The sequence below is a fragment of the Amphiura filiformis genome, unplaced genomic scaffold (genome assembly GCF_039555335.1).
Source record: "Amphiura filiformis unplaced genomic scaffold, Afil_fr2py scaffold_50, whole genome shotgun sequence".
Taxonomy (NCBI): Eukaryota; Metazoa; Echinodermata; class Ophiuroidea; order Amphilepidida; family Amphiuridae; genus Amphiura; species Amphiura filiformis.
This window is the reverse complement of record NW_027305514.1, coordinates 80,386-103,327: the sequence shown is the minus strand read 5'-3', so window position 1 is coordinate 103,327 and position 22,942 is coordinate 80,386. Positions and strand designations below refer to the sequence as shown.

Genomic DNA, 22,942 nt, shown 5'->3' with positions numbered 1-22,942 from the left:
AAAATAAACAAGATTCATAGGCCTAAATACATTGATACAGAATGTGTATTATGTATGTAGCAATGTTGCCCAAAATATGACAAATTATATGTAGGGCCTAAGCCACTGAAAACGTATAAAAATATAAAGAAGGAAAAAAAATGTTATAAAAAACAGTAAGCGTAGAAAGAAAGGTCCAAATAAATAAAAGTAAAGGCCTACGAAGTAAAGCCTAAGTGAGGGTAAAACACATCTTGCATAATAAGTACAACGTACTTAGCCAACAATTTAACCTGCCCGTTTTGATCTTGACTTGCTTTTCACAGATTGCATTGTAAGGGCTCGGATAGCGACGTTTTTACGTATTTTGTTTGTGGCACCTAAGAGCAAATCAGACACATCCTTCTGATATCAAATAATTTAGATTTTTATTAAATTCGCGATACAATACACATTTTAAGGCAAATTATTAAAAATTGATATTTTTGAAATTTAACAGTCCTCAAAGTAAATTGTATAAATCTAACGATGTGCAGTAAATAGTAGGAAGTTGGGTTGAACAGCCGTCAATCATATGAAAATTGTGACCTTCATTATTAAAGATATAGATTTTTTCCTCAAAACACTAAAAAATGTAGGTCTTTTTGGAAACAAATGTTTAAGTTCTATATGAAAGGTCAAATTTTCAATTGAGTCGGCTTTTCATCCCAGCTACATAGGCCTATAGTTTAATTACATATCATTAGATTTATAAAGTTTACTTCGAGGACTGTTACATTTGGAAAAATATAAAAATATGAAATTTTAATAATTTGTATTATATCGCGAATTTCACAAAATCAAAATTATTATTATTATTAGATATAGGGACAATCCTCGTATTCAGCATGCAATTCGATATGTCTGATGTGCTCTCAGGTCCCATGACAATACTGTGCAAATGTTGCTATCCGCTTCCTCAATTTATTGTATTAATGAAATTCTTCTTGTTTTTCGTATCATTGTTTTGCATGAATGAAGTGATGATAACAATACCGCACTTTTCGCAAATACTTGCTTTTCAAAAGTGCAATTGATATTAACACTACATTCGTAAATGCCAGAACTTTTTCCCTGAAAAGTATTTGCTTTTCAGAGAAAAGAGAAAGGCATTTACGAATGGCGTGTTATTGTGATCATCGCTCCATTCGTGGAAAATAATGGAGCGGTAAAACAATAGCGCGACGTCATAGGTGTGTATTAAGTGTGCTTAAGTGTGGATGACAAATAAATATTGAATGCCTGAGGTATAATAGTTAATTCAGTGCCCGGATACAAGACTACAGGCTGTGATTCTCAGACATATGACCGTATTGTAGTGTATTGTGACTGTTTTCTCAGTGTTTAGCACGCAGGGACCTTCAGGTGCGGATCCAGGGGGTGGCGGAGGGGGCGCGCGCCCCCCGTAAAAATAGCAAAAGTAGGAAAGATGGGGCGCGCGCCCCCGTCAAAACGGGGAAAGGGGAGAGAAAAAGAAAAGGAGAAAAAGAGAAGAGAAAAGCAAGAAAAAGAGAAGAGAAAGGTTACATTGCGCGAAATTGAGTAGGCCCGTGCCTAAAAACTACACAGTCGGGTCGATCGAAGGCCTAATAGGCGTAGGTTATAGGCCTCAGTACGCCTGTGATTATTTTAGGCATTGCCGGAGTCAATGCTGACTTCAATCCATGCATGGTTTAGTCTCAAGTCTTACAATGTGTCTCAGCATGGTCAGTGGACCAGTGTAACATTTAAAATTTTGCAAATTGTGTTCGGGCCCTTTTTTGTTTAAAGCAATGATGTAAATAGCTTACTAAAAATGGTGCACCAAATAGCTTCAAGTGGGCCATCATTTTGCAAAATCCCCCCCTCAGACGCCCCTACGTATATGCGGATATGCATAAACAACTGGCCGTTTTCGCTTTTGTTTTGGACACCCGTACACTTTAGGCCTATATTGTTTGAAGTAATGACTTAATGATTAGGCCTACAGTGAATAATGGTCCACGAATGGCTTCGATTGGGCTTTCATTTTCACACATTTCCGAACTTTATCTAACTAAATTTTACACAATTATAGTGTCAAAATCGTCCACCAAATGGCTTCATTTTGCAAAATTTTCCAACTTCTAGGGGGAACATCCCCCCACAGACACCCCTGCGTATGTATAAATAAGTTGCATGTTTCTTTATACTTTGGACCCGGAACTTTATGTTTCAAGCAATTGAATTTATACAATATACTTGTCCACGAATTTTAAATGAGCCGTCATGGTCATTCCACAAATTTTCTGCTTTTCCAAACTCAAATTTTACACAATAATTGTGTCAAAATGGTCCACCAAATGCCTTCAATTAGGTCTTCATTCTGCAAAAGTTGTTCACTTCTGAGGGGCACATCCCCCTCAGACACCCCCTGCGTCAAGTAAGCAATTGAATTTATACAATAATATTCTCAATTTGTTCACGAATGGGAAATGAGCCGTCGTGGCCATTTTACCAATTTTCCGCTCTTTCAAACTCAAATTTTGCACAATAATAGTGTCAAAATGGTCCCCCAAATGGCTTCAATTAGGTCTTCATTTTGCAAAAGTTTCTCACTTCTGACGGGGGCACATCCCCCCTCAGACACCCCCCTGTGTCGCGCAAGCGCGCCGCGATGACCGCTTCGCGGCCATGGTTCGTCGCATAAACATATTTTATTCATGAAATACTACCGATGTGAAATTTTCACCTGATGTTTTGCTGAATATAACAGAAAATAAGGCCTAATATTGCACTTAAATACCAAGTTTGAAAGCCATACCTTTAGAGTATTTCATATAAATAGCAAAACAAAATAACGGGCTTAACCCTCAAAGTTCCAGGTTAAACGATGATCAGCTCGTAATATTCGAGATGTTCGGGTTTTTTTTACTGCGCACGGTTGTTTGATGGCATGTAAAATGGAGTCATTTTAAAGAAAGGTTGAACAATGATGGCGCTATTTATCTTACATCTTGTTTGCATCTTTACAAGGGGCAGACACTTGTATAATGGTATTAGAACATCAGCAAAAGACTAGCAAATGACAAGGTAATTTTCAAAAATCTTTATTATGAAATGTAAGGTAAAATTAAATTTAAAATATATGTAAATGGCGCCCTCAATTTGCACACAATTGTATAGTTTATAGAATAAAAATTACCACAAAAAGCAGAAAAAGATGAATAATTTGATATAGAAACAAAAATTTAGGTTAAGAATTGCTACAAAATATAATGTGTAATACAGTTTATTACTGTGATAGCTGTTGGTATTATTCAGGTCTAAATTTAACATTATATGTGACGTGTCATGTCAAAAGGAGACACTTTTGGGCAGGTTCGTAAATGGAGAAATAGCCAAAAATCTGCCCGGGTGTGAGTTTTTCACAATTTGAGTTTGTTGCAAATTTATGATATTAATAATGTTTAAAATATTGTCTGATAGTTTCAGACCGGAATATAACTGGCATCTTGTATTTTTTGAGACATTTTCAAGGTAATTCCTACTCTCAACATTGTCAATAATATTTTAAAGGCCGATATCTCAATTTTCAATTTTATAATACCATAACTTACGAACTCAATATCTTCGCTTAGGAATGTCTGATTTTATTGGGGTAAACGGCGTTGTGGAGCAAAATATCTCTGTATTTAAGATATGCAAAAACCTCAAAATTGATAACCTGCCCAAAAGTGTCTCCTTTTGACATGACACGTCAATTATAATGTTTTGTGAGAAAAATTAATAAATGATCACATCAAACAATGCGCGAGTCAATAAAGTCCCAACTTACGCCCGGGTAAATTCACAAAAGAGTGCGTCAGTGACGTAATACACAAAGCGTAGGTGAACATGCAGTATGTGTATACAACATTCTATAACAATCATCGATGTTATGAGTCCCACAAGTTAGCGTGGTGGTGGATGGCGCAACCACCCCCATTTCGTTAGACCAAATCGCAAATCCCGAGTCGCATATAACCATATTTTATGCATACCTTATCATGGATAGCCTTGCATTTTACAAACCAACCATAGGCTTCGTAGTATTGTTGCCTGTCCTGGTATAATAGCGCAATATTATAGTAGAGGTTGCAGGAGAGAGAAGATACTTCCCCGTAAGCTTCATTCCCAATTTCCATTGACCGTCGGAACAACTGCAACAAACCGTTAAGCACAATAAGTAGTTAAGATCTTATTTATCTGGTGTGTTGACACTGTCGCATAGCAGCTGCAAAATACAGATTAAATAAAAAATTCCCTTTAAAACCGAATGTCGTTAGCAAGGTAATTTCCAAGTAGGAATTACCACAAAGATGTATACATTGTTTTTAAGATAATGTACTCGTAAACCCAAAACAAATTTGCAAAATAATCAAATAAAAATGAACGAAAACGACATAGACATTAATTTATAATTCTGTATTATAGTCCAGGAGCAATAGTCAGGTGGTGTACTTCAAGTCCCATGGCCTTTTGCTGATGACAATGTGCCACCTATCCTAACATGTTGTTTAGGTCCCGAGTAACATATTTATATATGTTTACAAAAATCCAGATGTAGCAACAGGCGGCCATCTTGTTTTTCAAAATGTTGTCCATTTTGGCTATAAATTTCCAATATTTTTGAACTGGCCCTTCCCATTGACACAGTAGCAGTTGTTTTGCAATGAATGAAAATAATTCATATTTATTATATTAATGGTTTATTAAAACAATGCACTCGCAGCAAAAAGCTGAATTACAACATCATTTACATATCAAAAATTAGGCTTATTTATATCATTTTGTCATGTAGTAGCACTGACTAATACTGATGATTTTAAAATTCAAAATCGACGCCAAAAATTAAAAATGGAAACCAAAATCAATTTATTTCCTTCCAACATACACCCAGCAAACACAAAAACGTTTTAAAAACGTTTTAAATAAGTAATATTTTGTCTTTTGGTTTAGGAAAAAAGTTTTAATAACATTAAAATGTCGGGCTATATAAAGGTCATGATAACGTTTTAAAACGTTTTGCATGAAAACACACTACAGCAATATTTTTAAATGTTTACAAAAAAATGTTATTGTAAACTATTTTTGCAAAAAATTTTCCAAAATATTGTTTCAATACTTAAATAACATTATGTTAAAATATTTGAACCCAGCAAACACAGAAATGTTCTTAAAATCTTTTAATAACATTTAAATGTCGGGTTATACGTTATTGAAAATATCAAGTTTTCAATAATGTTTTTGGAATATTATTAAAACGTTTTAATACCCTTTATATAACCCGACATTTAAACGTTTTCTGTAATACATTTTTGTTTGCTGAGCAGTAGATTATTAAAAATGTTTTTTTAAGGTTATGAAAACGTTTTATACTCTTAATATACCCTTTATATAACCCGACATTTAAACGCTTTCTGACAACCTTTTATAACCTTTTGCGAATGATGTCGAAAACGTTTTGTGTTTGCTGGGCAGTGAGCTTACATCAAGCTGGTAAAATAAGAGATTGGACACACGACATGTTTATTAAAATAATAGCACACAAAAGTTCCATACTAAATACACCCCCCCCCCCAGGGGTTCCAGGAAAGATTGTTGAGTTTGTGGTCACATGTTCGTGTTAGAGGTCCAAAAAATATAGTAAGGGGTACTGGGGATGGCGTTATGTCTCCCAGGGTTGGGATGAGGGGTACCGAGCATAAAGGGGAACCAGATGTGGGGTAACAGGTACACAAGATGGGGTTATGGTCCCAAAGACGGATCACTGATGGGTCTCGGGGACGTAGTTAGGGGTTCCAGGAATGGAGTTAAAGGTCCCATAGTTGGTGTTAGAGTTGCAGGGATAGGGTGAGTGGTACTGAGGATGGAGTTAGGGTTACCAGGATTGGGTTAATTGTTACTAGGAACAGGATGAGGGGTTACCGGGCATTGGGTAAGGGGAACCGGATGTGGGGTTACAGGTACCAAAATGACGTAATGAAAAAAAAAATGTTTTAGGGGGAAATGTTAGCTTCGTTCGATATAAAAAAATTCTGATTGGATGAAGGGAACCCTTGATGTTTTGACAATTAAAACCCAATCACAGCTGCCTAATTTTCCACTCGATCTCACACAGCTCTTATGATGCTATGCACTCAACCGTGTAGTATAAACACAGACTGCATAGAGGCTAGATTCACTGTGTTTGGAAATATCTGTGTACTCGGGTGTATCGAGGTGGAAACTGTGCGTAGATGTATTTATAAGAGAATCGTTTTTGTAGTCAAACCTTTTCATATGCAGGGAAGCATTGGATAAGAGGAACAAGCTAGTATTACTGGCTATTGGCTGGCCCCGGCTCCGAGTACATCAAACTTAGCGGGATCATAATTATCATTATCATGAGGAGATTGATGAGGATCGACATTTAAGGTGGAAGTTACAGATCTTAAATTCAGTTAACTATATATAATTAAAAAGCCATCATACAAAGTGAATTAATATAGGTGAACATTTGAATGTGGGGGTGGGTGTGTAGAGTGGTGTGTATTTGCAGTGTAGTATGGAGTTTGTGTATGTGTTGGTATATTAATTAACATGTTACTTGCTTAAACTTATATTTTGCAATGCTCAGTGTATGTTTACATAAAATAAGTTGAATTTTGCGGCCATTTTGAATTTTGGCGGCCATTTTGAATATCAAAATAATCAATATTAGTACCTACATGTCATAAATGATATCATATGCCTAAATATGACTCTGTCATATCTTTAACTCTTCAATCAAAAACGGCATTGTTCCTGACAAATTAAAAATTGCCAAAGTAACTCCAATTTTCAAGTCAGGGGACTCCCATGACTTTTCAAATTACAGACCCATCTCAATTCTTCCAGCTATTTCTAAACTACTTGAAAAGGTTACCTATAACCGAATTTATGACTTCATTTCATTTCACAATATCCTTAGTCCCAAACAATTTGGTTTCAAACAAAAACGTTCCACCTACATGGCTATCAATGAACTCTACACCAAAATTACCAATTATCTAGATAATAGGCTCCATACAGTTGGTATTTTCCTAGACCTTAGCAAAGCCTTCGATACACTTAACCATGAAATTCTCTTAAATAAACTTGACACTTATGGTATTAGAGGCACTGCTAATAATTGGATACGCAGCTATCTTAATAACAGAAAACAATATGTTGTTTTCAATCAGATTTCCTCTCATATGACATCTGTCACATGTGGTGTACCACACGGATCGATATTGGGCCCACTTTTGTTTTTAATTTATAATAATGACCTTCCTCTTTGTTCCAACAATGCGGACTTCAACATATTTGCCGATGACACCAATATTCTTTTTTCACATAAAGATAACCATGAACTAGTAACCATTTCGTTCTGGTTTAAACTAAATAAACTTTCCTTAAATATCAAAAAAACTAATTTCATGATTTAAAAAAATAAATACAGTAATATTCATAACAAAGATATTAAAATTCTCATAGATAATCATATTTTAGACAAAGTTCACACAACTAAATTTCTAGGCATATTAATTGATGACGATGTTTCATGGAAATCTCACACTTCCAATGTTTCCAAAATGGTCTCTAAATATAATGGTATTATCCGTAAGGTTCGTCCCTATCTACGTCAGGAATCATTACATACACTTTATAACACCTTTGCTCTCCCCTACTTATCCTACTGCAACATTATCTGGGCTGACAAAAATAATTCCCATATAAATTCATTATTCCTTATACGAAAAAGAATTATTCGGACATGCACCAACTCTCTTTGGCTTGCCCATACAGACCCGCTTTTTAAACAACTCAATACTCTCAAGGTGCAAGATATTTATTTCCATCAACTCGGAACATTTATGTTCCAATACCACCACAATCTCCTCCCAAAAGATTTGTCCATTAAGGAATTTTTTAGAACTAACAAAAGTATTCACCATCACCACACTAGGCAAGCCAATGATTTCCACGTTAAAATGTCCAATACCAAATTGGCTGATAATATAATTAGTATTCAAGGAGCCCTTTATTGGAACTCACTTCCCCAGTCTTTAAAATCTTGTAGTTCAGTACCATCTTTCAAATCCAACTCTAAAAAAATCCTCATCAGCACATATGTACAACACTGATTAGCCTACACCTGCAGTTGTTGTTTTTGTTTGGTATTTTTCCCTTCTCATTTTTCAGGATCTACTTGCATAAAATTAATTCAGTATATATGTTCCACAACAAATCGGACCCGTTTGTCTGTCTGTTTGTATTGTTCCAGTCTTTAGTTATTATTATAATTATTATTATTATGTTATATTAAAAAGCTATTTGATAAATTTTGTTAGCTCGCTTGGCCTTGTATGCAGATTATCACTAATTTGCATTTCATTGTTCTTGCTATGCAGAACTATACACCATTTACCATGTTAATTTATCGTTGCATTAAATACCTTGGTGTAGATTTAATTTTCCAAAAATTGCATTAAATATATAGTTACTTGCTATGTAAGTTATAACTTAGCTCATTATATGTTGCAAGTGCACGTGCAATCATGTGCTTATGCTTTCACCCGGGCTAAATACGTTTTTGTTATTATTGTACCGTAATACTTATGCCATGCCTGAACTATTTTATATTATAATGGGATTTTACAATCCTTTTACACCTACTGTGTAGGTTTGGTTGTTATTTTCACCATCATTACTCATTGATTTATAATTGAAAGCATAGCTCTTGTGATAATAAGTTTATACCTAACCCACAAGGCATATATCTTGCTATTGTATTTATTATTATTCTAAAATTTCGTTTATCATAATTATTTAATACTAACTTTTGTAAAGGGTGCCACAACAACACGCTCTGCGTTCAGTGGCATCCTCATCATTTCACCATATTATACGATGTTTGTAAAAGCTTTTTTATCATGTTTATATTGTAATTATTTAATGGATAAATTTGATGAAATAAAACTGAACTGAACTGATAATTCTACTGTTTTGAAAAATAAGATGGCCGCCTTCTGCTAGATTTTTGTAAACGTGTATAAATATGTTACTTGGGACCTAACCAACATGTTAGGATAGATGGCACATTGTCATCAAAAAAGAACACGGGATTTAGTTGGCCACTAGACTACTAGTTTGACAATTATATCATCATCAACTCATCGTCTCTCATTCTCTTTAGTACTCTGGCATTTCCGATCTAGTTATCGAGTCAACTGTGAACTGACACCAATTATTTTTCGGAGTGTACTCCTAACGGAGTCACATTCATGAATCACAGGGAGTCCTATGAGAGAGACACATTGACTCCCATTTAATACTTAACACTGAATTCTTTAATTTTGGATGTAATTATATCCACTTTAAAAAAAAATCAAAGAACTTCATTTTATGTGGCAAATATGATTTTGAATTTCCAAATCATTATCAAAATAGATACAATGTTTTAGAACAGACTTGTTGCAGTCTAAAAAGGGTTTTTTTTATTGTTGTTAACAGTATTATAACAGAGTGGACTTGGAACAAATCTTTACTTAGCATACGGGCGTATCACACCAAATCAAATTAATTTTTATTTTCAGAAAAAAACATGGATAAAAAAAAGTAAGCATTAAAATGAGCAGAAATGTGCATAATTTTGGCTAAATTTGGATTGGTCATGCTTAATAAATAATAATAATAATAATATGAATTTCTAATGCGCACATCTCCACCAAATCAATGGCGCTCAAGGCGCGATACAGAGATATTACCTTACACTACATAATAAAAATTAATTTGCATTACAACTTAATCTACACATGCACACCAATCAATAGGTGAACAAAAATATGGTGATGCACATCAGTAAAATGCTTCTTTCATTAAATGAGTTTTAAAGAACTTTTAAACTGTGCTAAAGATGTACTTAATAAAATGTGGGTTGGCAGAGTATTCCAGAGACGTGGTGAAGCAATTGAAAAAGCCCTGTCCCCCATGCATGTTTTGAACGAGGTTCGCAGAGAAGTGATTTGTCACTGGAACGGAGCATACGAGGAGGGTTATATGGTCGAAGGAGACATTTGATGTATTCAGGCGCAAGATCATTTAGTGATTTAAAAACAATGAGCAACAATTTGCACACAATTCTGTAACCAACCGGCAGCCTATGTAACTCTCTTAAAACTGGCGTGATGTGAGATCTCTTTCTGGTTAAAGTGACCAAGCGCGCAGCAATATTCTGCATACGCTGAAGACGTGCAATCTGACCTTGAAGAAGGCCAAACAAGAGGGAGTTGCCCATATCAAGCCGGGAGGTTACAAAACTGTGAACAATTTGCTCAGTAGCATGAGGACTTAAAAGTAGGCCTACTTTCTTATTCTACCAATGTTACAGATATGAAATGAAGCTGAACGTACAATACTAGATACATGAGTATTAAGAGACATTGACGAGTCCAAAATAGCGCCTAAATTACGTGCATTCAATGAAGGAGTGGTGTCAGAATCTCCTATTGTAATATTATGTGGGACATTAACTTTTGACAGCTGTTGTCAAGAACCAATGAAAACAAATTAATTAGCGGACGTCCTAGAACTGACCGTTTAGCTGCAAACATTGCAGCGGTTCAAAGGGAACTTGCAGCTAACCCCAGAGTCAGTTGTCAACGTAACAATTTGCCGGCCGAACATACCACGAACGCAAAAAGTGCAAGCTTTCTTGTAGATAACATTTGACAAAAATTGACAAAAAATGAGGTCTGAGGTTACAATTGCTTTTGCGCATATTTGAAAGCTGCATATCATGACGAACTATCGTAGCTTGAAATTTAAATTGTTTATGTTTGATTTATTTGGTTGTGTTATATAAAATTGCTGAACAAAGTTGTGCATAATATTATACTGAGTGGTTCTCATTCTCTATCGAACTCGGTATTGCAAGTGATGCGACGCGACAGCTAGTAGGCCTTCGCCTGGACCCTTTGATTTAAAACTAGCGTCACGTTTTTGATTTAATACATTTTTGGATAGTTTTTTATACTCTTAAAAGAAGATGTTCTTTACGAATACGTGAAACCAATTTGAAGCAGACTTTTCAATTTTGAGATATGAACTTTTTTAATTGGGTAAAGTTGTTTTTGGCCCACACTGTAGTGATGGTGTACATTATAGCTGCATGGTGAGTTTATCCTCTAAATAGGAACAATTTCACGGCTTTACCAGACGCGTAATGGTGCGAGTCAATTAAACGTCATTTTGTGCGTAGGAAGTTGTAATTTTAAAGAAACTGCGATAATTTAAAATGACTGCAATGTTGCAATGAAAAGCAAATCCACCAAACATTTCATATGTAGATTTATAATACACTAGATTTCGCGGTTCTCGGGTTGGGTGGTTCTCGTGATAGGACTAACTCTAATTACCCAACACCCGTTACCCATATAGGCCTATATCAGCCCTGACCTGTTTAATTTAATATTGCACCCCGAAAATAGTCATGTTCTGCTGTAGGCCTAATAGGCCGTGTTGAAATATGTTGAAAATAGGCCTATTGATCACACCTGCAAGATTAGCCACACTGTAATGCTTTCCGATGCTCGCACTTCGCCTGTCGGTACTCCGCGCACTACGCGATAGCGCACGCGACTCGCACCGCGAGCACGCGTTAGAGAGCCGCGGGCACGCGATAGCGCGCGGACAGAGGGACTGACGGACGGACATGCCATGATTAGTATTATGATTGGTATTCATTCGCCTGTGGCATTGAGCCAATTTGTCCTTGTACTATAAACACCGATGACAACAGTTTTTGTTAAAAAAACTACTGTATTTTATCCGATGTAATTGCAGACCCCAGTCGTCCCATAAGGTACCCTATAACCCTAATCTAAAGCCAAGAATTCTCCGCGTTGCGGAAATTCCGCGAAAATCGCGGAATTCGGAGTTAAGCGGAAAACGCATTTCGGAGAAAAACATTAAGCAAAAATGACCAAGAAAAAGAAAAAAAATACAATTGAAAAGAAATAAATAAAATACTAAATGAAATTTGTGTGTCTATTGAAATTTGTGTGCCTATTGAAACCCTAACATACCCTTAAGGGTGGTCTGAACCCTGGAATTATGAAAACTTTCGGGCCTCATAACTGCTAAATTATTAGTCTAAAGAATATAAAAGTATACATTTTTAGAATGGAAATGACTTGATGAATTCATCTGTGAGGTCCAATTTGGGCCAAAATGCTCATTTTGGAGAAAATCCCAAAAACAGGTTTTTTTTGGCCCAAATTTTTCGTGCAACGTAACAAAAAATTGTTTTGCCAAAAATTGTTTTATTAATTTTTAAAAACTAGATAAAAATATCTAGGGACCGTTTTTTCATTTTTTGAATTTTGACCAACTTCACCAAAAATATTTGAAATTTGGGCGAAAATCAGGCTTTTTATGATTTTTTGAAAATTTTGCATTTTTGACCATTTTGGTGCAAATTTCTCAAAGTTGGTCAAAATTCCAAAAAAAAAAAAAAAACGGTCCCTAGATATTTTTATCTAGTTTTTAAAAATTAATAAAAAATTTTTTGGCCAAACAATTTTTTTGTTAGGTTGCACGAAAATTTGGGCCAAAAACCGTTTTTTGGGATTTTCTCCAAACATGAGCATTTTGGCCCAAATTGGACCTCACAGATGAATTCATCAAGTCATTTCCATTCTAAAAATGTATACTTTTATATTCTTTAGACTAATAATTTAGCAGTTATGAGGCCCGAAAGTTTTCATAATTCCAGGGTTCAGACCAACCTTAACAGGCACACCTAAATCAATTCCTAATCATATAGCCTAAGTGGGTGCTCCTTTTGAATAGATAATGGTTTGGACATTCAAAATCATATTTGCCACACAATGTGAATTTACTTTCTAGTTTTAAAACAAAATGGACTTAATTATTCCAAAATGAAAGTACACTGTGTTACTCTGTACATTTTATTAACCCCTTTTGATATCTGCATCAATTTGACTCCGTAGACCAGTCTCTTTGACCCTCCAAAAGAGTTATCTTCACTCTCTCAGATAGAAACTTGACATTTTCATGTACTCAAATAGCTGGAGAAACTACTTAGAGTCGAACGTACTCTTTATTGGCTGCACCAGGCCTGTCTGTAGTACTTGGGCATTTTAGAACCAGTAATCGAGTCAATTCGGCACCTTTTTTTCTGTGTGTATCCATAACATTTCATCAAATGGGTACACAAAAGTTGCCAGAAAACTTTTATATGTTAAGTTACAAAGGTTCTAATATGTTTTAATAGATTAGATAACATTTTTACACAAGACATTGCCATATAATGTTATGTGTTGACAAAAGAATTTTTAATAATATCTACAAAATGTTTAAAAACATTTAGTTTCATATACGAGGGTCATTCAAAAAGTTCTACCTCCATCATCACATCTCTGTTATCTAACGTGCCAGGATATTGAAATTACCCATGATTATACTCTACAAAATAAAAGTTACTTGATTAAAATGTGATTTTTGGTTGTTTAGAAATGTTGGTCAAAGCTAATACAGATTTGGTACGTCGGAAACGGTTAAAAACTGAAGCCAAAAGTTTAGTAAGCAACTCATTGCAGCTTCTTTAGATAATCTACATAAAAATGCTTTCAAGATGCGGTTGTCCAACTGCTTACTCAGGATAAATATTTTGTTCCTATTTGATCTCTCTGACATGCCTTGGAACTTCAAAACAAAACAAAACACATTTTAAATGAGAAGAAAACATCAAAGGTTTCAATAGACCACCCGATACAGACAATAGTACACATTGACCAATATGTACTACATACAAATAGTAACCATTAGGCAATGTGCAAAATTATATGTCCATATACTGCCGTGTATGCAGTACCCATTTCCCAATGTTACTAACATGTACTACAGTGTACTTACTAGCCAGCGTGGACGAGTTAGTCACCGCCCATGCCGATTGCAGCCTTGCAAACCAAATTTTGCCCAACCCTATATTGTAGTGGCCGATATTATGGGCGCATTACACCAAATCACTGCGCGAAAGGTGCAATTGTGATGAGTTTGTTTGTTTGTTTTAAATGATCTTCCCGTAGGAACTCGACAACAACCCATAATAGGAGAGGGTTACGGCCCGCACTACCCCACCCTCGGTCTACGCCAAGCTGGCCCAACTAGGCCAATTTCTACAAACTTTACGTCTTTCAGGAAATGCCATTTTGTAAGACTTGCATCTTGACAATCCATTTTGGACGGTACAATATTTGCTCTAGCCTTTTGGGTAACGAGAAAGGACTAACTGATTCCAGTCTCTAACAAGTTCCAGTTAAAAGTATATGGCTACTGGAGATGATGTCATGCGCGTATTTGGGTGGGGCTTTGGGTGCGCCAGCCTCCCGGTGTAAAAGCAGGGGGCGGCTAAAACTAAGGGGCGGTGGAAGAAGGGGTGGCAAAAAGTGGGGCGGCGAAAGAAGAAGCGGCGGCAAATAGTATTAGAAGAAGAAAGGGCGAAAAAAATTTGAAAAAGTATACAAATTTGTGACTATAGCCTACATTTATTGCTTTTAGGGCGCTAGCGCCTATAATCCTTATTTTTTTAAATTTTTTTTTCTCTCTTCACTTTTTCAAACAACCTTAAAAAATTGGGTCAACCTTTTCGAGCTGTTGACTAGGGGCGGAAAATTTTCTTCAGCCCCCCGGGATCCGGGCCCGGGATAGGAGCGGCCATGGTACGCCACTGGATGTGGCATCCTTAGGGACCATGTTCTTCGTGAGGTTGGCATGTTCTGATTTAAATGAAAGATGCTAACCTATTAATGACTAAAATAGATATGATTTTATACCAATCGATTTCACAAGAAAAGTAGGCCCTGTCCAAATTACTGCTAAGGGGTGGTGCAATAATTATGTGTACCCCCGGGGGGAGAATTCTCAAAATGGTCTGCCAAAAATCGCTTGCCCCCCCTTAGGAAGAGCCAAAAAACCTTTGCCCCCCCCTTTCGACGTGCCAAAAACCTTTGCCCCCCTTTGACGTGCCAAAAATCTTTTGCCCCCCCTTGCACATGCAAGATTTTGGGGAAACCACATTTAAAACCTTAAAGTGTCTAAACATATAATGCGAGCGCAGCGAGCAGGAAATTTTGCATATTTGAACGTGTTCGTAACGTTTTCCTACGCCTTTTAGGGCGTAATATAGAAACGGTGCCCAAAATATCTGTGCCAAAATTGCTTGCCCCCCCTTTCGACCTGCCAAAATCACTTGACCCCCTTTCGACCTGCCAAAAATGCTTGCCCCCACCCTTTTGGCCTGCCAAAAATCTTTGCCCCCTATAATTCACCCCCTGGGGGTACACATAATTATTGCACCACCCCTAACGGAACAAGTTTTAATACTAGTTTTGGCGTTGAAATAGCGGCGTCGCTTTTCAACATTTTTTTTTTAAAAACTGAATCTGTAAAGTTCCCAAAATCGAAGCTTAACCTTAATTAATACAGGGATGACGTTAAAAAGTGTAAAATATTGTCACGCCTGGTAGAAAACGCCGCTTAAAAAAAAGTTGATTTTTACGTGCTTTTCAAAGGGGAAGTTATTTGGTGGTCTGCGCCCTTATAGTACTTATTTTACCCAGAATGCAACTCGTTGGCATACTATATTCCCAGTAATGACGATACTTTTCAATATTCATGATAATGACGTCACAAATATGCCAGATTCCAAAATCTTATAGTAGGGGCTGAGCAATAATTAGCAGGCTGGGGGGGGGGGCGTAAATGTCCAAATACGGTGATTGGCCCACCCTCCTGTTCTTGGCCTGCCAAAAATCCCCATGCACATTGCAAATTTTTGTAGTTGCGGCCGCTTTGCCCCCCCCCCCCCCGGGCTGGACAAAAAAATTGTCATTATTAGGATTGCATCCAGTGGCTTAGGGCTGTGCAATAATTATGAGCCCCCAGGGAGGGGTAAAATTTCCAAATGGTTCGCCAAAAATTGCTTGCCCCCTCTCAGACCGCCAAAAATCGCTTGCTCCCCCCCCCTCACGGCCCATCAAACATTCTTTGCCCCACCCCTTGCGCATGGGATCCCAATTTACAAACCTTAAATGGTGCAGATGCATGTTGCGAGCGGAGCGAGCAGGAAAATTTGCGTATATAAGCGTGATCCGTACTGTGAATGCGGCACACCTGCATTATAAATTAAACTACCATTGGTCACATTTCAATTTTAATTTAGTAGTAGGGAAGGGATCAGACTTCACACCAAAGATAATTAGATTGGCTTCAAGAAACACAAATATCAGGTAGCCGCTGATATGGTTTTTGCAGTTAAGTGTCAGGGATCATTTTCCCCCGACTTACAAACCAATTGGAGCAACTTTGAAATTGACCTGATCTTTGACCTCAGATGACCTTTGTGGTTTTATACTCCCCAAGTTATGAGATTGTTTTCCTAAATTACAGTTCCATCGCAGCATCTTTAAAACTGAATGGCGAGCAGTCCAAATTTTGAGCCATACATCATCATCCCCCACTTTTCTAAAAAAAAGTTGAGATTTTTATAGCACTGGAAACCTCTGGAAACCTCTGGCTACATAATGTTTATGTACAAAATATTTCTTGCAGATTAATTCGTTTAGCAAAGATATCGTGAAATTTGAATGTTTGTCATCGGCCTGGTCATTGGCCCTCAGACTGTGGTGGAACTCACTTCCCGGCACCATCCTAGTCTCACCGTCTGTTGAGACTTTCAGGGAGCTGTGGCGGCATCAATCTAGTCTGCAGCTATTGGTTTTTTACTCGCACACTGTACTTGTATTAATACACACACTCACTCTTGCACCACTCATGGACAAAGTCCTCGGCTATACATCCACATGTGGAACCTACTGAGTACAGAAGTAGAAGTGTAGGAACCCATGGATTCGACCACTGTTGATTTGACCCATGTAACATTGTCTATGGAGTATGGAGCAGTACACATAATCATGCAAAAAAATAACTCACAAACACAAAATCGGAATCAACTTAAATTTTGGGAATAAGCTTTTTTCGCGGATATCTACTGAAAAATGTCATGTATTAAAAAGAAGATGATAGGATCACGAAATACTACCCTCGTTTAGTTGCCGAGCAGGCGTTGACGAGTATTTTCGTAGAAGTAGAAGTAGAAGTACCGGTACTCCTTTAATTTGATCTCGTGTGCTAGCTTTTAATGTTTGAATGTTTCCATGTTCTAGTGTATCATGCGTATTCTGTCGGTCGGACATCCGGGCATGAACCGGCTGACAATAGCACTGCACTGGAGTGAAAACAACATTCGCTGAACTCTGCTCTGTCACTTTGACTTTGCCCTGGCCTGTACACTATTGACATGATTGAGTATTCACTCGGTCGGACATCCGGGAACATTGTCCCCTTCGTCCCCTTTGCACAAGCGTGTGCATAGCAACCAGCTTGAGAAAGGGGAACTGCACATGCGCACACTGGTTTTACAAGGCTATTTCCCCTTTGTGACGTCAGCCCGACCAAGAGAATTGTGCCAGGTTCGACTCTCTGCAAATAAAAATTTGCGATAAGTTGTTTTCACTCCAATGCATAAATGGATGTGACGTGGCCCCGACTAGACGTTCGCTTTTCGTATCTCTTTCCTTGTTGGAAAGGTATTTAACGTTGACGAGATAGGAACATGTACCGAACATCCGGGACCTACAATGTACTCTGCCCTGTTTGGCTGAGTAACAGTACATGAACATGGTCTTTCATGTCTTTTGTGCCTATGTAAATTAGTCATTGTGTAAAGCTGTGTTTATAGTTTATACCCATACATGTAGGTTACGCATCATCACACTGTCTGAATCATTGTCGTTAACTGCACAAGTTATGTGTGCAGTTCTAGAGAACGTTGACCAAACAGCGATTCATGCGCATGCTCAGCAGGCAAATACGACGGCGATTTAGTACACTGATCATGTGTGCGATTCAGATTTCTGCAAAAGCGATTGAGTATAAATGCATCTTTAGAAATGACTGGTGATTGTGTGTTCTGAAGTGGGTTTTATGGGGTTTTATCATGTTAATTAGTGACCTGACACACATTTGTACTATTTCGGCTCGATCAAGCATTGATTTTTTGTACTGGATCGTTCAAGCATCTCCAACAAATTTTTCAATGTAAGTGCCTCTGGCCCTAGTGGAAGTAAAAGCGGATACTATGGCCAGAGTTCTAAAACTAGCCCCGACCGAGAGAATTGGGTATTAAAAACCCTATTCCTACAAATGCAGTACGTACACAAGTACGCAGAATTCGGCACCCTCAATCATTCCCGAGGCTACGCATTCACATCATTGTGTGGTTGTGCCTGATCAAAACCGCGCAAAATGACAATTATAATTATACCTTAGGTATATCCACGACAAACGTAAGGAAAATGGATAAATTACATAGAAAAGCTGCTACTACGTACCTCTCCGCACAGGGTCCTACCCGATTTCGTGTTCGATCGTCAGTGCATGGAGATCGCCATCTTGGTTATCACTGGTAAAACTGGCTGGTTCCCGAAACATTTCCACATCATATTTTAACGGAACTCTATGCTGACGAGAATTGTACGGTAGTAGCATTAAAGAATGCTACTATCCATATGCCAGTATATAGACATTATAATTTCGCACATTGCCTAATGCTTACTATTTTTTTCCAGTACATATTGGCTAATGCGTACTGTTTAAAGAATCGCCTGAATAGACACACAAATGTTAGAGAAATTTGCCAAAATTCAATTAGACCATTTTTAAGGGTAATTCGTAATTACGTCCTTATTTTAAGCAATTATGGATACATCTTGACGTGGAAATAAGATGAAAAATTTGTTAATAATCTTGTATATACATACAAAATACAAAAAATAAATCCGCTATCACAGACCATGTAGCGGCCGGGCAATCATGTGATCAACTGGGATGACGCGAGCATATAGGACAGAGAGCAAAACAGAAATAGAGGACACATAAAAGAAGCGAGTTGGATTCGGAAAAGGGGGGCCAACACACTCAACCGGGATAAAGTATCTCACTTTCTGCCGCACATCTATGACCAGCTCCTAAAACCCAAAACAGCGCCACCAACGTCAAGCTCCTACAGGAAGCAGACGAGGAGGAGTGGGAAAATTGGTCAGTCGGTTTGTGAAAGTGCTACGATGTAGCACGAAATGTCATTGTTAGTTATGTTTAACATCATTTTACCAAATAATCAATTGGATTTGTTTACATGAAATTTTACAAATGATTTCAAAGAATACTTTTTTTATTCCAAATGATAATGTTATTAATTAGTCAACTTTTACGCAACTTGTACAAAACATTCCGACGCATAGATTTCACGTTTTATGCAATGTTATCATCGTTTTAATGTCTACATTATATTACTTGTTGGATGTAAACATTCGGGCTATTTATATACGTAAAATGAGCATTCCATCTTTACCAAATTTGTTATTCGACACAACGCGGGTGGGGTGTGTTCTGGGTATGTGTGCGTAAGAAAATGGCGACTTGTTTGAGTAATAAAACAAAATATGAAAGTGACAAATTATGGTATTTTCCAACATTTTATTTATAACTTAATAACCAATTGCCCTTAGAAAATGTCAATGGAATTGTTCATATAACAGCTTATGACATGCCAACAGTGATTTTCTCTCTAATTTTGAGTTTATTATGCACAGCGGTTCTACCTGTTGCTTAATTTATTTAATACCAGAATAGGTCTATATAAAGAGTGTTTCCTATCCTGGACTAGGATGATCAATGGCAGCAAAGGGACTTCCGTCCTGAAACTGCAGCTTATCACTGTTGCGACAAAACACGTAAAGTCCTTGGCTTAATTGTGAAAATGAATCTTATTATTATTATTATTATTATTAGTTTTTTCAAGCATCTGTATCTTAAATTATTTGTGCCATATTCATATCGTGTTGCATATCAATGGACAGCTACAATACTCCCCTTTACAATGATACCCCATTTGAAACAATAACATTTTTCACGGCTGAGTACATGCATTGTGAATGTAGTGGGGTCTCAAAAAGAATATGCCAAATTGACCATTATTCCGTGCTCAAACAACGCTAGCCACTAACCTCAATAGCGGGTGGAAAACCACAGACAGCCACAATAGTCAGGCACCTTCTTCTGGTGCTGCTCACCGCGACCTGGTTACACGTTACTATGGGATGGCATTCAGTCCGGTCCGACTGCCTGATCAGGAAGTACTGCCGAATCAGGCAGCATGTTGCCGAGTTAGGCAACACAGGCTTTGGTAACCCTTCCGAATTCGACAGACTAAGGACTAAATTGTTCATGGTGATTTTAAAAAAGATCGGGGGAAATTTTACTTTGACACACATGAGCTACATGTAAGTTGACAATTTTTCACCGGGCGAAAAAAATTCCACCGGGAGAAAAATAATTTAAATAAAAAACAATTTCTAACGGTTTTTTTAAAATTTGATTTATTAAATATGCAAATTAACTTTATTTTAACTAAAATTGATGACAAATTACTACTAATTGTACATTCATTGATAATTTTATATATTTTACCTACTTCTTTACTCTAAACCAAGAAATAACGGTATATCAAAAGATGCTCTATTTGAAATAGAGCATTGCATTGTGGGATATCATACAGCCTGACTCTGCAACATACTGCCTGATTCGGCAGTACTTCCTGATCAGGCAGTCGGACCGGACTTTTCAATGTGGTTTTATATGGGCTTTTCTGGCACGCACAGCGCGATCAAGCTGGTCCCACAAGTGTTCAATCGGGTTGAGGTCTGGCCCCGGGTCTGGCCTGATGGCAGGCCATTTTGCCCCTACTTCCATAGTCTGTACGTAGTCGTTGACTACCGTGGGTATGTGGGGCGATGGTGTCATCTTGGAGTATTGCATTAGGTCCCAGATTGTGAAGTTATGGGATTGCAGCTTGCTGCACAGAATAATGGTCAATTTGGCAAATTCTTTTTGAGACCCACTACATTCACAAGGCGTGTACTCTGCCGTGAAAAATGTTATTGTTTCAAATGGGGTGTCATTGTAAAGGCGAGCATTGTAGCTGTCCATTGATATGCAACACGATATGAATATGACACAAATAATTTAAGATATAGATGCTTGAAAAAACTTTCCAAACTTTTGTTGAGGAGTTTATATGGATATTTAATATTTTATCTTGTTCATTGTAAATCTGTAACGTTATTGTGTATTTCATTTTCATATACTTTTGTTTTAGGGACTTTTTGCTTGCTGGCCTGGGGTTTCCTTTTGCACCAGCACCACGTGTTGGTTTTGGTGTATTTTGTGCAATAAAATAAATAAATAAACTAAAACTAAACTATGCTAAATTTCATGATCTGACATGTGACAAATTTGTAAGGAGACCTTCACATCATTCTTACCGTTTAAAAAAAGTTTGATCACAAAGCTGTGTCGTTTGATTAATACAGTGGGCGCTCCCACACCAAAGTGGTGTCGTATACACCCGCACTAAGGTATCAACAGAGCATTTAGGTATCTATTTATCAGTATAGTACTCATGGCAAATCCTTTGCCATTTTATGTTTGCGTAATTCGAGTGGAAGGGTGATTAATAGTTACGTAGTTGGCGAATTCGATAAGGCGCTAGAGTTATAATCACAGAGGATGGATATCTTGTCTTTGTCTTTGTTCCCCACACCAAGTTGGTATACCTGGCTCGAATCTTTCTATCAAACTAGCGGTTTTGGGTAGGTTTTTTTAGCTTTCTGTATTCTTAAAAATGTTCATTCATGTTACGCAAACTTTTTATCATTTTACAGGCCTATCGAAGTGCAAAGAATAATTACATGATCACATTATTAATGTAGACCTCTAGCCTCTGGAAGCAGAAATCGTTAAGTCATCCTAACAGTAACTGTTATTTCCATCAATGGTGACAAGTTTTAAACTGCAATACAGTGTGTGTAATTCTTTCTACTCTATTATGCAGTGATGATTCTTCCAGCAAGGAAAGATTGATCTTGGTGGGGGTGGGCATTTGTAGTTTACATACTCAGCAACTTTCACTGGTGCTCGTACCATCCTTGACAATTATTATCGGGACACTTATGGTTAGGCCATGTAGAGTGCTTGCTCAAAGGTTGATATCCGATACCAATAGAAGTTCAAAGTTAAGGTGGAAGGTTCGACACCAATTAAAAACAAATAGGTTTAGCTGACAAGTAACATGACCAAAGGTAAACTTATAATATTACCATGCCGTAACAAAGCTGTAATATATTGCAAACATCATATTGCAACATTCACCATGGTCACGTGTCAAGAGGACTACATACTTCCAGGCTATTAGCGAATGTGATGTCCTGGTCACATTTGGGCTGTTATCGGGCTGTGTACGCCCCTTTTGCAGCATCTTTGTCATCCAGTGACCCATATTTATTTTTCAAACCAATCCTCTTCTACTTGCAACTGTCACCCAAAGACCCAAACTTTTATAACTTGAATGATAACTTGCAGTGCTACTTTTGTAGCTTGTGATTAAATAACAAAAGCAATTTGAAGCCATTTTGAACACTTAATTCAATACTCATTAAATTCTTACCCAATGAACCCATAATTTAGTCAATATCTCACCTAAATGCCCCTTCTTTGCCTTTAGAAATGTCAGTCTTATTCATGGATCGATTTTGAAGTGCCCCATCCCACCGGGTAAAAGAACAACTTTAAAATTTAGGTATCACAGTTATTTGTATTGTACAAACAGAAGAAACAGGTCCAGTAAGAGCAGCAGGAATGTTGGCAAACAAATAGTTTACAATAACATTTCACCATTTGTTGTGATTTTTCACATAAAACGTGTTAAAACGTTGTC

General features: G+C 37.2%; 1 protein-coding gene across 1 annotated transcript in view; it reads right to left on the bottom strand.

Moving 5' to 3' along the window:
- LOC140144339 (uncharacterized) overlaps positions 1-22,942 on the bottom strand; it is a 32,893-nt gene that overhangs the window by 8,177 nt on the left and 1,774 nt on the right. The window contains exon 3 of the mRNA XM_072166164.1: positions 4,020-4,178. Within this exon, the coding sequence (XP_072022265.1) occupies positions 4,020-4,178 (159 nt within the window). The remainder of the gene's footprint in view (positions 1-4,019; positions 4,179-22,942) is intronic.